Below are 14,959 nucleotides of genomic sequence, written 5' to 3' on the forward strand. Positions count from 1 at the left end.
AACTTGGTCTATTAAGCAAAATGACCACTCAAGTGTACTCAAATTCAAATTATATGCAATATGAGCAATCACAAATCGCAAAAATAGGCGATATTTCATTATCAGGAATTAGCGCATCTTAAATACGATCTCGTCGTCTTCGCTTTAATATTAATTGATTCACGTTGCGGGACAAACGTTTGCCCAACTCCATCTACAGTATTAAAAGAAGGAAATTAACTCATGCGCTGAATATGGCACTTGCAAATATATATATATATATATAGAATAAAAGCATGAAATGTAGCGCGTATCAAATATATGAAATATTCTTTATTCATGTTTGCTTTTGTATGTATATTAAGATTAATATTAATATATCGTTTAGTAAGTTTAGTTTGTCTTGATTGTGATCGTTTTGTATATACAAAGATTTCACGTCATGTATTATAAACAAATATGTGTTAAGTTTGCGTCCATGAAAACACACGGACACATAAAGTAAAAAAAGCAAAAAAAAAAAAAAAAAAAAAAAAAAATTTTTTATTGTGTATATATTTTCACGAAAGGTATTTTAATATCTGTAAAGATTAGAGAAATTTTCTATTGACCACAATAAGATATGTTTTGATTAGCAATAATATGGAAAAAAAAGAGGAACAGTAAAATTTGTCATATGGGCTATTACACAATTTATTACTTAACTATAAAAGTAATTATATAAAAAATAAAAAAAAAAAATAAAAAAAATAAAAGTAAAAAATAAAGAAAGCAAAATGCTTATGTTTTTCCAAATCGGAATTGTCGAAAAGTCCCTTTAAAATTTTTTTAATTAGGTTTCTAAAGGTTTCTAATATTTGTTTGCACTACTAAAAAAAAGTGGGTGGGGTTATAAAGAAAACAAAAAGTACAGCTTGTCATTCTTGAAATCACTCTTCTTAATCGGCAATATCGACCGGAATGGATGTGGTAAAGGTTGGCGTTTCTAACTCCTCATGTTTCTTCATTTTCAGCATTTGTTGCAATTTGTAATGATTAATAATGTCTTGATCAGCCGGGCACGATTGAGTGAAAGCATCCAATTGATACATGTGATACATGTATCGCCACAAAGCCGTTAAATGAGTCTGTGACAAAAAAAAAAAAAAAAATGAGCAATTAATAAAAAGAGAAATGGTAATAAAATAAAAAAAAAATACAACGAAAACTTACTGGAATTTCAAAATCCACAAAATACTTGCCAGCTACACGTATATGCTGTAGGCGCGGCATCAACTCACAATCGAAGCAACACATGGTATCACCGGTAAGGAAGCGTGTGTTACGATTAGCCAGATGATCATTAATTTTCTTTAAGTGTGCAAGCAAAGCATTGTTTTTGGCTTCGTCTTTCTTTACCAACATCAACTTGAGCTTCACATATAAATTCTCAATCAACGTGGCCACTTCTTTGTCCTAATTAATCGAAAGATTTTTTATTTAAATTATAATGCTCTTATTGTACATATATGTGTATACACATTTAAAAATGTTTATTTACCTGTACAAACAGATTATATCCACCGGGGATATTTTTCATGATATGCCGTTCGATTTTGTCATTCTCGAGTATAGCCAAACCGTTGTCAATTAAAATGGGGGGATGCGTAGCTTCGAAATTGGTACGGAAATCGGGCGGTGGCTTTTGCATATCTACCGTGGTCACCTTTAAGCTGATTGTTTTTAATTCGGCCAGCAGATACAAGTCCATAAAATATTCCTGGCAGAAAAGGCAGGCACCTTTGCGGCGTCCATCAATCGTAGACGCCTATCAAAAATATATTTTATTTACACATACAGACGTTATATGTATACATGCATACGCGCATGCGTTCTAATGTTAAAATATTTTATTAGCATTTGCCCAACCATTAAAAATATATATATATATATTTTGTAAGGCATTCGATTATTATCCAAATTTGTCGTATGATATCATTACACAAATAAATATAATAGGTGCTTGCATGAGTTTTGATCAGCGACATATTTTAGTGAAAATGATAAAATAATGCGAAATATCAATGTAGGCAACGGTTAAATTGTCTTTCTCTATATAAAATAAGAGTTTTCCATTTAGTATTAGAGTTAATGGGTGCATGCAGACGCTAATTGCATGAAAAGCTCGACATTGCATTTTCCAAATTCATTATCCTTGACCTTTGATTTGAAGAAATCTATTGCTGAGCGGCTTAAAATAGGTGATTTTAATGTTAATGACAAAGATCGGAAGTGGGAGTACCCATAAAGTTCGAAGGCAATGAATTGCAAGACTTATTGAAAGAAAACCCAACTCAAACTCTCGAAAAGCTTTCGAATGTCCACAGAGTTTTTCGGTGCATATGATGGGATCAGCAAGGTGCAATGCATTACGAGCTGCTAAAACCGAATGGAACTATTGCCGCAACGATTACTGCCACCGACGTCAATTGAGCAAATTGAACTATAAACTATTGAAAAAAGGAGCAGCAATAGCGGTTAACAGGCGTAAAGTCATACTCTTGCATGACAACGTTCGGCCACACGTTGCACGAGTTGTCATGGATACACAAAGGCAATTCGAATGTTGTTCAGACTGATGCAGGATGGCTTGGCTGGCACGTGGTCGCGAAATGCTAAAGAAATTCCTGAAGAAATGCGAAAATGGGTAGACAATTGGATCACTGCCAAAACAATGTCAGTCTTCCGACACGGTGTCGCCATTCAGCCAGAAAGATGGAAAATATTACGCCTAGTATATATTTTTTCTCAATAAATTGCGCTTTTCATGTAAAAAATTTATCAAAATATATGCAAGCACCTATTCTTTATATGTACCTGTCTATATATGTTGGCAATAACAGTAATAATTGCATAACAAATACCAAAAGTTTTTCACGTGATCGTCATAGATAGAAAAATTTAAAAAAAAAAAAAAAAAAAAAAAATAGAATAGTTATAAACAATTGTAGGATCTATCTGCAATGATTTGTTAAAATATTGAATTTTTATACATGTGGAGAGATAAAACTCAAATACAATAACTGTGATGATGTCATTGACACGTCGTTCATAAAGTATTCAACTGTTCGATAAGCTCTCCAAGAATAGTTTCTAACCAATTGAGGCCTTATTAAGCATTTAATTGTTATCGGTTATATGTGCTATTGTTTCAATGTTTACATTGAAATTATTGCAAATATTTATTTATGATAATATCTTATGTGCTCTAATAGAATTAGAAGTAACGATAATTGCAACAGTCTTTCAATAGTCAATTTTCGCATATAAACAAAAAACAAGAGGAAACAAGAGAACAAACTAGAAAAAAAAGATTGCTTTCGATTTGTGTATCCGAACGCCCACTACGAGCAGGTTTACCCAAACGATTTCACATGAATTTTCGACGAGGTAAAACCGATACTTTGCATCTATATTCCTGAAAGTTTACAAATTTTCATTTATTCTTAAAAAAAAAAAAAAAAAAAAAAAAAAATATATATATAAAAATAAATAGATGTTTTGAGACGGAGGGGGGAGGAAAAAAAAGAAAAATTTAAAAAAACTTTTTTAAATTATCTTTGAAGCATAACGGAACATATTGAGAGCTTAGAAAATTATTATAAATTCAATTTAGATGATGGGTGTCCAAGATTCGTCGCAAAATGCAATATTAAACCTTCGTGTAATTAAGACTTCATTCTATTCTATCTAATGTTTCTTCTCGCTCTCTTGTAGGAAGAAGCGTCAAACATGTCGTTGCATTGATAAAAATTAACAACAAGTGTTGTCTGATAACGACTCTACGAAAGACAATCAATCAATTAAAAAAGTATTGCTAAACTAATTTATTTACTGGAAAATATATATGAGGTTTTCGAATAGAATCAACAAAAAGCAAATATTTGTTTGAGTTTAGCCTCACTTCGAATAAAGAATATATCGAAAGCAATGTTAATCTTAAATCCCATTGTAATCCTTATTACATGTCACCATTTTTTAAACCCTTTAATGAAACTTGCATAATATTTTGCATAAAGATTGTTATTAGCAATTTAAAAGGTTTTTGAAATTAGTATTAATCGGTGAACAGTCTAACAGTTAAGTTAGTTTTAATTGAATTTTCTAATATTATATGTATGTGATGCATAGGCAAAAGAGGGCGAAAATCAAACTCCATCTATTTAATTAAGAGAGAGATAATCATATGAATATTACTAATTATTTTTTAATTTTTTTTTAATTTTTTTTTTTTTTTTCTTCTATAAGGGTCTTTACCGTAAAATAATTTCTTAAATTTGTTAATAATATCGTTTACTTTTAAGTGTTCTCGTGTCGATCTGTTTTGTCAAAAAGTTATATAATTTCAAATCAAAAACTATTGAATTTTGCTAATCGATGAAATTATTTTTGAAATATTTACTTTTATTTTACAGCTATTACGTACAAGTATTTCAACGAAAATGCCCAAAAATTGGTATATCTTCTATCTTCTGGGTAAGGTATACCGACATATTGTTAACCAACAGGTTGTTAAAGTTGATTAAAAATGAGCAGGGAAACGTGAAAAACAATAATAAAAAAAATAAACAAAATAAAAATAAAAAAATAAAAGAGAAAACTTTTCACTTTTATTATCGCCTTAGCAAGGAAGAACAAGTTTTCGAAAATTGACTATCCAGCATAAGCAGCAAAAGTTTATTATTATAGGAAACTAATGATTTCTAGCTATGTATTTTCCCCATAAGCGGAGAGGAATGAACATCGATTGATATGCGCGTCGTATGCATATAAAGTAACTCGAAAAGTATTAAGCTTAAATCATAGAGACAACTGCTCTTGTTAGGATTATCAAGTGAATGAACGAATGAAATGATATTTCATTTCCTTAAAGCTAAATATTATTTAGATTACCTTACATCTGCTTTTTTTGGTTTTTTTTTATACATTCGACAAACGATTATACGAATAACAAAAGCTACCGCGAGTGATGAGCATAAAGCAACATGCATAGTTGGGCATTTTTAAGTATCTCGTGATGAATCGTCATTACTGTCATAATAATTTATTTTAAATTTTGACGATGTAAAATCGTATTTATTAAATGGCAAAGGTTGTTTTTTTTTTTCGTCTAAAGTCTTTCCTTTTGCGCATGTATATATCGTACGTGTCGTATCGTCTCGATGATAATAACCGAGCATGAAAAAAGATGCGGACAATCTACAAGATCAGTAATCGATATGAGTAGCAGTAGATAGACTTTCAGATTTTGATAAACAAGCATCATAACATACATGACAATATGAAAAAGTGTATGCATTCACTTGGTGGTTTTGTTATGCTAACATATTTTATTTTGAACTTTCACTTTTCCCTGTACGCGTGTAGAATGGAGCTGCGTACTTATGCCATCTAAATTGTGCATATATGATAAACAATGATGAACCGTCAACCGTTAACTTGTTTGTAACTCTAGATATTAATATCGCTTTTGCTTTAGGCTTCAAAATTGTACAACATAACTCAAATGCATTTTTGCTCCCGTTATATGGTGTACATACAAATACATAATTAAAATTTATCATTTAACTTTGAAAAATACGAGGGATTAAAACATGTCCAATTATTCAATCAATATTATAATAATAACGCATAAGTTATTAGCCCAATGTCAAATAAAAACAATTTGATAAGCAAATGGAAAATGAAGAATATCTATCTATCTATTAATCAATTAATAGTAAATTTATAGCGAGAATGAAGATATATACAAATCTTTTAATAAATGCCAAGAATGAAGCACTTGATGACGCATAATTGTTATAGAGAAATTTTTCAAATGTTTATAGCAAAAGTGAAACAAAATATGTCCCATTAAAGAAGTATATGTATATATATGCATGCAAGAGAGCTTATATGTATAAATATGCACATATTTGGAATTTATTCAAGCGATAATAATTTTCTGTAGCCTCTTCACACTACGCCTTTCATATTTATGTAGTGGCCTGGTCTTGTTGTTGGTGGATAATTGCGTGGTGTGGAGGGTGTATTATTTTCAAACCAGTTTTATTCATTTGAAAAGAACCATTATAGATAGAAACTCTGGCTGGCTCTGTTGGCTTAGTTTACTCGATTTAAATTAACGTTGGCGACCTTCCAAATGAGGAGCAAAGATGATTGTTTTTCTTTTTACATATCGTTGAATACACACACCATATATATTATTTAACTTTCCCTAATTTGTTCGCTGATCTTTGACATTCACTTTTGTTTTAGTTTTCTCGACATGTTGTGCAAATGGCATTTAAAAAAAATATTCATGTTTTTCCTTTTTATTTTTTTTTTTTTTCTTATTAACCAACCTTTATGATCAATTCAATTTCTGGCACGTCGCCATTTGCTGTTCCATTGGTTTCTGCATGTTCTGCTTCCGACATGTTCTGCAGTGCTTTCAGATGACGTAAATATTTGTAAAAAAAATTATTAAAAGATTTTTTTTTTTCAACTACCAGAAGCCGAATGATGTTTTATTTGCGTTAATAATTGCCGTCTATATTTTACTGTTTCACTTACTCTTACAATTATTAACTTTTGTACCTTTTTTTCGCAATAAAAAGAAGAGACTAATCTCACGACGTGCGAATTATTGATTCCAACAACCCAACTTAAATATGACTGGTATGACTGCAACACTTTTAAACCGAAAATGAAAAATAAAGCAAGCAGAGAAGTTATAAACGGTGCATAACGAATTTTAGTTACCCCACAATTCCTGTAATACTTTACTCACACCGCTTATGAAGATATACAAATATTAGTATATGTGTATGTATATGTTTATATATATATATATATATTATTTGATCATACGATGTCTTATGAGAAATAGAAATTAATTAAATTACGTCTATTGATCGAATTCCGTAACTATAGAAAACGTAGCTTGTCGAATTCAACTGAGTCGCAAACAATATATGTCTTCGAGTACTCTTTATGCTATGTAAATATACGCTATGAAAACTTAAAAGCACGCAGTCAGCGTTACCAGATCTAAAAACTAAAAAGCATCAAAACGGGATTACGAATTATGGTTAAGTAGTGTATTTGTACCATAAATACAAATATAAATTATACTTTTTATGTTTTTTATTCTTTAATATCGTAAATTTTTTTAACGTTTTAGCAAGCGATTATGATAGTGATTTTCTTTCCAGTTAAATTTCATTTCATCAATTTTAATATTAAAGCGAGAAATTTAATAGAAAAATTATTCATCGCCAGATGAATTGATCTTTCTTTTAATACGACTACTTTTCAGATGAAATAGTTGAAACAGGCGACTCCATTTATACTAAGTGTATTCGATTGCGCGGAGCTTATTGTAAGGTCTTTTAAAATGCGCAAAGCTAAGAGCAGGCGTTTAATTTATTGGATATAATTTTTCTTATATATGTAAAACGCTAACCCATTTTGCATGAGAACAAGGTGCAAGTGGTCCAATCCATGAAAATTAGAAAAATCTTTTTTTTCGAGATACGATAAACAGAAGAGACTCAATCCGGTAACATTGATTTGGGTGACTGATGGTACTGCCAACCGACAAGAAAAAGCTTAACTCGTACAGCGAAAGTCAAGACGATTCAAATTAGTTGAGATTTTTAAATTTCGAAAATTATAGATCAAGAATTGCAATCTTTTAAAGGTACACTTTTAAGCATTTTGAATGTTTTTAATAACCTTACGTCCTTACGTGCTCAGCATAAACAGATGAACTTATTTTACACATTTAAGTGATCCAATCATCAAAATCGAAATATAACACCTACAGTACAAACTTCATTCAGCAAATACAACAATTCTTATAAAGATTTGCATGATATAAAAAAAAGAAATTTGAATTTTGTTTGTAGCGTCACCCAATCACCTATAATTTGTAAATTAATGGTCGGAATGTCTTGAAATTTGTTTAAAGATCAATTCTATATATATATATATATATAGAAGAAGAAAGACCAACGAAAATACGAAATATAACAAAAGGTTGAAGTGGAATAAGGTTATAAAATGTTTATTCACTTGTTTGCATTTAGAAAAACAAAGTGCTTCCCCACGCGTTACTCTTTATTTTGATTCCAAATAAAAAAAATTTGTACAGGTGTTCGCCAAGAGAATTCATCACAGTACCAATTGTAACTTCTAATACAATATGTATTAATAATAAATATGTAAAACAATAAAACGATAAAGTGTATGGCTAGTGTTTAATAATTTTTATCTTGAGCAAGTAAAAATTTCAAGTGGAATTTTTTTTCTTTACAACTTCAACCTCAACTCTGTTCAAGAAAATTAAGGAAATGCTCTAGGACATTTATGGACATCTATGGAGTTTGTAAGAGAAGTTGGTAAGGAATTTTTCAAGATATATTCCAAAGAAGCAAAGTCCAAATTTTTCAGATTTTTATTACTTTCCTAAAAAAATTATAACTAAATTTAATAGTAAGCTTAATGTTGAGAAAAGACAATTGTTGAAGACAGATATTCATTTCGCGCACCGTATAGTTTGATACAAATTTTGGAGTCGTATACGGCATTTCATCGTACTAACATGAATTTAAAGTAGTTGTTAAAAGACATTCGTTTTGTGTTTTGCGGCGATTTTGATTTATTTCCTATTTAATCGGTGAACTAGATTGAGTTATTGGATATTCAATTGTTTTACCATATAAAGCTTCAGTTTCCCTAGGAACGATTATATGAGAAGGGGGCCTAGCTTAAGCGCTCTTGCATGTGACTTACGTACAAACTTAATAATAACTTGCACCACAATTTAAGTACAGTATAAAAAGTGAATGATATTTTAGGTTATGAATGTTCAAAATATGTTTCAAGGTAAATAGTTTATAAATGGTTTAGTTACTGTGTATTTGTATTTGGTAGAGAATAGAAAAATTAATTTATGTTGTGCCAAATTTCAGTTTCCTGTCTTTATTTTTGCGACCGTGACAATAGCTCTTCGGTCAGGCAATTTTTTACCATCAAGAGAGTTTTGCAGAGATCGTAACTGGTAGTCAGACAATGCAAGGCCAGTTGAAAGCCTGTTGGATGTCCTAGTTGGGCCAATTGGTTCCGAGCCTTGAAAAATGTGTGCGGCCACGCATTGTGATGATAAAACACAATTCTCTTTCCGTTGGCCGATTACGTTGGCTCTTTCTGATTTGTTTGGTTAAAATGGTCGAGTAGTGCACAGTATAGATATGGCAGCGCATAATGAAGAATTCTTTTGCAATCTCACCAACCACTCAACACAATCTTGTTTCCCGACAATCCAAGCTTTAAAGTCGTTTGCGGAGAGCCATCCATTTTTAACACTAATAGCTTGCGTTTGATATTTTCGTATTTGATCCATTTTTCATCGCCTATCATGATTTGCTGTAAAAATGATTCAATTTGGTTGCGTTTGAGCAGCATATCATTTATGATAAGACAATCAATCAAATTTCTTTGCGTTAATTCATACGGCATCCAAACATCAAGCTTCTCTTTGTAGCCTGATCTTTTTCAAATAATTCCAAATTGTCATGTGATTGATGTTTAGTGCCTCACTATTTTCTGGCGGCTTGCGTGCCGATCTTGCACCAACATTTGCAAAATTTCACCGACTTTTTGAGTAACTGTGAACTGGTCTCGTGGCAAAAAATTGCAAACTCTTTTTGATATAGTATTTAAAGATGTCCACTTGTTTGTGCTGAATTTTGAAAATCAAAATCTAATCTTAACTAAATGTTAAGTAAATCTTCTGTAAGTTGTCAGTCGACCGAATTGAATTAAGTTTATTTTTCAACTTTAGATGCTTTCAATACAAACTCCGGAAAAAATGTCTCCGCATATTTGCTGTAGTTGTTAAGTCTCAGAATTAAATAGATGAAAATTTTCGGTTATCTTTTGAGATTATATCAGTAAGCATTTCTATGAATTTTCAATTCTGATTTTTAGAATCAATTTTTGTCTAACAGGTCACCCATTAAAACAATTGCTATAGATATCAAATATTCTTTTGTATTTTTACTTTCAAATTGCCCACCTCAGGCTTGCAGTAAAAGTGCCTGAGTTTGTAGTGTTTGTATGAGTTACACAAGGTCACACCACTCTCTCATTCACTAAATTACTCTTTGGTTGATAATTTTGATAGTGCAAAAAATCTGGGTAAAGCTTTTGATTGGCAGAGGTGAATGATTTCTACTGTGTATTATGGTATCCTTAAATTGGTAAGTTTTCAAGTTCTCTAAGATAGCGGATCTAAATTATATCGCTCTAGGATAGAGATTATTCTTATGTGTATTTCGGGAGCATAAAAATATTTTTCATATCATTAACTTACGCTATTTATTTAATCGTAAAAAAATATCATACATACATACATCCATACATACATATTTATGTTAATTTTTAATACCTAAAGAAAATAGTGCAGTAGAGCATCTTTTTCTTCTGGATATTCAAACAATCGAACGCTCAAAGTGCCAGGAAATTACCAGAAAGAAATGTTCTTGATATGGAATTGAAGAACTGAAAAAAGTTATACGATACGCATAAATACCTAAAGAGTGCACTAAATAGCACTTAATTAATTTTAAAAAACATGGTTAAAAAATACCTGTCAGCCTGCCTGCCTGCCTGCCTGCTTGTCAGCCTGTCATTTAAATTTCTACAACGAAACCGCAGATAATGAGTATTAAAATTAAAATGAGAAAATTATATTCGGTAATGACCGAATCTTTTATAGCCATCACAGTTATCCTAAAAAAGACTAAAGCAAAATTAGTAAAGCTAGATGACAGTATGAACTCTATGATATTGGATGGGCATAGTTGATCTTCTTCCCGTTTTCAGAATAAAAATGAAATCCTATATGATATAAGTGCTGTAATAATAATAAAGTAATAAGCAGCAAACACACGCAAAGCAAAAGTATTGATAGTTTTTGCTGCATAGGCATCTTGGAGTTACAGAGACCGATCCTCTGACCAGTTTGGATCATTTCCAAATTCTTTGTATGCGATATATTTATTTTTGCGAACAGGAGAATGTTTACGGCAAATGCTACATAATTGGGCAAACAAACACACTGACAGACGGACATACTTGGATGCATTGCGAATTTTAAGCTGGCCAGGAATTTATACGCTTTATACGCTAGTGCAAAAAAGCAACTTTTTTATTCCTCTTGAAAAACGGAGGTTTTCTCAGTTTACGTAGCACTGTAACCGTGTCCTTCAACCAATTTAGCGCCATTTTCAATATCAAATTTCAAGGCGATAGTCGTATTTTTTCGCCCAGGAGATTGTTTACAATAGACGCATTTACGGACAGACAGACGGACAGACAGATTTGCTCAAGAAAATATATAAACTTGGCTTCGCATACGTTTTGACAAAATAAATATATCTCTCATCCTTCGATAATAGGTGTAATTACACGAGCATATTTGTGTACATACATACATATGTGAACATGTAATAAGGTGTAGTTTAACTAATTTATATATACATACACACACATATATCTCATTGAAGGCAAACTTGTTGACTTAATATGAATGAACGAATCCCTTCGGAAGAGCAAATGAGTGAAAGAGGAAGAGAGCAAAATGTTTTCTATTATGCTCCCAAAAGCTTTAGCTGGAGATTTTTCATACTCACCCACCATAAGAGCAGTATACTAACTTTGCCGGTTCTTTTGCACAACCCTTAAAAATGTAAATATAAAAAAAAAATAAATAAAAAATATTGAGCCAGTAAATTACAAATAGAATTAATTAATTTATTAAATGTGTGTTTGTTCACGAAATGTTAGCTGGTAAGTAAGTTGCAATTTATAAATTCAATGGATGAAATGAATGGAAGCATAACCAACTTCTTTTTTTACATGATCTTTTTTTACCCGATTTCGCAATAAAACGGTTCATCAATAAAAACAAATACACTTTGTACGCGAATTCTTTGTTTTGCCAAGAATTCAAAAAAAAAAAAAAAAAAAGATTTTTTTTGGTGACCTTTTATGATCGTATTTTTCTCCATCTCGTTGCACTTAAACTTGAACGCGGCATTCCGGTATTCAGTATTTATCTTGTATTAGAGCGATGAGTTTGTAAGATGAAAAGTGACGGTGACGAAGTCGATTGTGAAGCTCAGCTGTTAAGGGCTGACTTAATTGGCGAGGGCTTGAAACTTGCCACAAGTATGGAACAACATTTTTTTACTCATGATCCTGACATCAGTTTCTGTGCACTTGGATGGATCCTTAAATTTTGTATAGCTGGACATCAAGAATTATATAAGGAACTTGAGGAACGAAAAAACAAATAGCTGGCAATAGTAGGCCAAACCAACATGAGCCATTAATAAAGAATGAAATTCTTTATTTGAATCAAATCCGATATTAGTGGTAGACATATCTGATGTATTACCTGATAATACTATTTTTGGTCTGCAGGCCGTAATTTTTGAGATATTTTCCATTTTTCCTCTCCCCATATAATAACCTTTTCTGAAAAGTCGTTACTTGGAAAAAATTTGCAGTTCTCAAAACTTCTCGTCAAAAGTGACTAAGTAATCGTCCTTCGGCATTCTACATTGGTGTGAAAACTTTAGACCGGCTGTGGCAATTTTTCGAACCACCTCATATATAAACTTTCCTACGGCAACTGAACCTGAAATGGTCGAATGATGAATGGTCGAATTTCCATTATTTCATATCGAAAGAAATCTACACTACCGAATTTGGACCATGTCGATCCACCACCGCATATAAAGATTCTCATGAAAAGTAACCTTTATATGCCCAAAAAGCCTAATTGTTAATTTTCTTGCGATAAATATTTATTTATTCATAACAGTAATTATACAAAAAAATTAAGTGGACCTAATTTCAACTACATGAGTCCCAGTCCATATAAGATATCTCATAAGTTGTACGCTCTTCGGAAAAAAGATTAATTTTTAATACACACTAGCGGTCCCAGCATATATAGGCACTATCATGAAACGCGAACTCTTATATGGAGAGAAAATCGAACCTTTCAATATGCGGGTTCTCATGAAAATTATGGCAAGCGAATAAGAGTACTAGGCGATATGGTGAAGAGTGTGTAATAGTCGTAGGCGTTGTCCGACTATAATGTTCTTTGTTGTTTTTTAATATGGATTTCATTATTACTTTTATGCACGATTTTCTTGGGAAAACATTTAGATTGTCTTCAACTTACACGATTTTTTAAAGTCGTGCAAATATATCCCTGAATTTGATCTAAGTCGCATATATCTTTTACAGGATTTTCTGAAAAACGTACACTACCGTGTAAAAAAAAAAAAATTGAGTGTATATGATATGAATGAATCGATCTTACGTGGCTTTCTATTTCTATTAAATTTTAATACAAAATGAAAAAATAAAAATTTACGATGTAATAAATAAAAAGAAAATTCACATTTTTTTTTTGTTTTGTAATTTTTTGAAAACAGTGCCTTTTTTTCTATTTTTAGTTTTGAATAAAAAAATTGAATTGTAATTTTAATATTTTGCATAATTAAGTTAAATAAGTTATTTTCATTATTTTTTAAACGTATTACGTTTACTTTGTATTACGAAATTGATTAAAAAAACGCGTTTATGGTTATCTCCGTTTTACGCGATTTTAATCACAAAAATATCTATTTAGAATATAACGTGAGGAATAAATTTATATATGTTATATATGCAATGAATTAAATAATCAATAAATATATTTATATATTAAGAAAGCTTAATAATCCGTTTCTTAGATTTACTGCATATAACCAAATATTGCAAGTTAACGTAAGGTTCTGATTCAGCACTTGGCACTTGATTGCGTGAATCTACTAACGTTAACAAAAACCAAAGCGAAGAACCGCTCATTTATCCTGGATATGGTCTTTCACTTCAAGCAGATATATGCTATTTATAAAGAAAAGCTTCTCTTTTTAAAACATTCAAAATTAATATGTATATATATATATATATATATATATATATAGTATGTATATATATATATATATGTATGTATTCTGGAATTGCAAATCGATATACGATTACTTGATATTTATATCTATACGCGTAAGAATATTAACAACATATTTTATCTAAAGGTACAGATAAAGAAAAAAAAAAAAAAAAAAAACTGTACAAATAAAAATCTATTCGACTTAAATGATGGGTGTCGCGAAATTCGGATAAACGGGTATAAAAAAAGTTCTCTTACGTTAAGTTTCAATTTATTCTATAGCTGTCATCAGCACAAGCGTACCAATTGTACTCAGTGCACGTATGTGTGTTAGTCTTGTTTATTTTGGGTAAAGATTGTAAAGCACGCAGCCAACAGTCAAGTATTTAGTCTATAACATTTGCTCATCGTGAATGGTTTAGTGGCTTGAAGAAAGTTTGCAAACTAAATGGCTCAGCCGGTCAGAGCCCGAAATATCAAAACAACAAGCGAAAGACAACAACAATAATAATAATAATAATAACAACAAACAATAATACTGCACTCATAGATAGGAACGGTACACAAACAAAATAAATAAATTCTTATTTTATTATCTATCGGTCATCAAAGAGAGAGTACAAACAACAAATATCTTATAAGCGGTATTTTTAAAAAATTTAATATCATTCACACACGTCTTAAATCTTTTCACTTAAACAGTACAAGTAAAACAAAAACAATAATCCTGTAACGATGTCTTTAAGAAAGTCGAACACATTTCCATGGCCTCGACAATAATAATAATTGTAACAGCAATGGCTAAAAGAAAAAAATTAAAAATAATTTATGTAAATAAGCAAAGCCGTTGTTTTTTTTTTTTTTGACGGTTTCACTTTTTTTTTCCTTTTTTTATATGTGTGCGTCTCTTAAGTGTCAACGGGTGCAAAGTGGCGTATG

General features: G+C 30.9%; 2 protein-coding genes and 1 long non-coding RNA gene across 5 annotated transcripts in view; 1 reads left to right on the plus strand and 2 right to left on the minus strand.

The window, feature by feature from the left end:
- Positions 1-521: 521 nt before the first annotated feature.
- On the minus strand, positions 522-6,695 carry LOC119638266 (chloride intracellular channel exc-4). Of its 3 annotated transcripts, none has more exons than XM_038034965.1 (5): positions 6,598-6,695; positions 6,363-6,448; positions 1,520-1,786; positions 1,192-1,434; positions 522-1,106 (listed from the first exon to the last, which is right to left on the minus strand). In XM_038034965.1, the coding sequence occupies exons 2-5, from the start codon at positions 6,435-6,437 to the stop codon at positions 918-920; spliced, it is 774 nt and encodes a 257-aa protein (XP_037890893.1). In that variant the 5' UTR covers positions 6,438-6,448; positions 6,598-6,695; the 3' UTR covers positions 522-917. The 3 variants fall into 3 exon arrangements, with proteins under 3 accessions (XP_037890893.1, XP_037890883.1, XP_037890876.1); XM_038034955.1 differs by having other exon boundaries at positions 6,574-6,693; XM_038034948.1 differs by having other exon boundaries at positions 6,363-6,693.
- Positions 6,696-11,904: 5,209 nt separating this feature from the next.
- The window catches only part of LOC119638286, a 29,098-nt gene continuing 26,043 nt past the window's right edge, over positions 11,905-14,959 (minus strand). The window contains exons 2-3 of the long non-coding RNA XR_005247410.1: positions 12,467-12,709; positions 11,905-12,365 (exon numbers count right to left, since the gene is read on the minus strand). This is a non-coding gene — a long non-coding RNA (uncharacterized LOC119638286). The remainder of the gene's footprint in view (positions 12,366-12,466; positions 12,710-14,959) is intronic.
- LOC119638242 (hypoxia-inducible factor 1-alpha-like) overlaps positions 14,648-14,959 on the plus strand; it is a 29,583-nt gene continuing 29,271 nt past the window's right edge. Inside the window, exon 1 of the mRNA XM_038034929.1 lies at positions 14,648-14,664. The gene's annotated coding sequence lies outside the window, so the exon portion shown is untranslated. The remainder of the gene's footprint in view (positions 14,665-14,959) is intronic.

This window comes from Glossina fuscipes, unplaced genomic scaffold, assembly GCF_014805625.2.
Source record: "Glossina fuscipes isolate IAEA_lab_2018 unplaced genomic scaffold, Yale_Gfus_2 0, whole genome shotgun sequence".
NCBI lineage: Eukaryota > Metazoa > Arthropoda > Insecta > Diptera > Glossinidae > Glossina > Glossina fuscipes.